The sequence below is a fragment of the Limulus polyphemus genome, unplaced genomic scaffold (assembly GCF_000517525.1).
Source record: "Limulus polyphemus unplaced genomic scaffold, Limulus_polyphemus-2.1.2 Scaffold3499, whole genome shotgun sequence".
Taxonomy (NCBI): domain Eukaryota; kingdom Metazoa; phylum Arthropoda; class Merostomata; order Xiphosura; family Limulidae; genus Limulus; species Limulus polyphemus.
The window spans coordinates 22613-24069 of NW_013669109.1; the positions used below are offsets into that span (position 1 = coordinate 22613).

General features: G+C 38.3%; 1 protein-coding gene across 1 annotated transcript in view; it reads right to left on the reverse strand.

Annotated features, from left to right (window-relative positions):
* Positions 1-695: 695 nt before the first annotated feature.
* Positions 696-1457, reverse strand: part of LOC106469457 (cuticle protein 10.9-like) — a 3378-nt gene continuing 2616 nt past the window's right edge. Inside the window, exon 3 of the mRNA XM_022397987.1 lies at positions 696-1280. Coding sequence (XP_022253695.1) covers positions 909-1280 — 372 coding nt within the window. The 3' untranslated portion in view covers positions 696-908. The remainder of the gene's footprint in view (positions 1281-1457) is intronic.

The window sequence follows — 1457 nt, forward strand, 5'->3', positions numbered from 1 at the left end:
TAAAAACGGTGTTTCGCACTTTAAAATGTCTACGTCAATTTTAGGCTAACAATTTCCGACATGTTGCCAGTAACCGATTGAACGTGAAATATAAAATAGGCCGCTCTGCATATAGAACATCTATTTTGAGAGTGTGGTGAACGAGGGAGGTGTATGTAGATTTCGCTTTGTTCACTTAGCAGTGAAAGACTAGAGGGAAAGCAGTTAGTCATCACCACCCACCGCCAACTCTTGGGCAACTCTTTTACCAACGATTGACCATTATTAGTCTTTAGACTTCATTCCGTGATTAACGTAATTTTCTGCAGTTTAAGAACTTAAATTAATTGAACTTAATTAATCAAACACTGTTGCTTTCTATCATCTACGATGCGTTGGCGGCACACCCCCCTTCCGCGCGTGCGACGCTCAGCCTCCCCACACATGCTAAAACCAACCCTGTCGTTCCTACATTCATAAAAAATCTGGGATCTGCCACAATTAATTTGATGTCAATCGTCTCTTAGTGATTTTCCTTGGTATTTGAAATAAAACTGATAATATAGACTGTGTGAAATTAAAAATAACTAATTATTGTTACACAGGGTTTATAATTATAATTAAGCTATGAACACCAGTGTTGTACAGCATTAATTTTCTGTAATATTAAGGAAGGAAATGGGACGACAAAAATAAGTTCTACGTGTAGCATTTATTACACATATGTACAGACAAAATACATAATACAAAATAGGTCTATTAGCATAGGTAACGAATATAACAATTTGCTAGGTGTTAAGGAAGGAACGCCTTGATTGGTTGACCTACGTGGACCCACAGAACTGAGGATTACATTCTTCTTACGACTGCTACTGAAGCGCCACCAAGCAGATTAAACAGACATATCATGTTTATTAAATAATAAAATGTTAATAATGGGCAGGATGATGAGCCCCTGCAGAAGCGTAGACAGGGGTGGCAGGATAGAGAGGAACAGCGGCATGTGGGGCAGGGTGGCCATAACCCCTAACGGGAACATCGTGCTTTATAGGGACAGGGTCAGCATAAACACTGACGTCAGCAGGGTTCTGGTTGGCGGTGCCAGGCTCGTTGGTCTTGATATTAGCCCGGAAACCGTATTCATCAGCAACGTACTCCACCTGACGGCTAATACCATAAGCATCAGTGTAACCATAGGAACCTTGCTTGTTTCCATAGCCATCACCTTGTTCTTGTTGCCACTGACGGTCTCCATAGTGATTCTGCGTATCGTAGCCGAAGTTGTATGGGATGGGCTGATACTAAATTTCCAAAATATAAAAAAAAGTATTTAACGAAATATCTTGAAATATCCCAGAAACACAGTGTATTAGAATGTTACCAGACAAAAATAAAATAAATTAAACTCAATTGTGATTGAATAGTTATATATATATATATATATATATATATATATATATATATGTATATATATATTG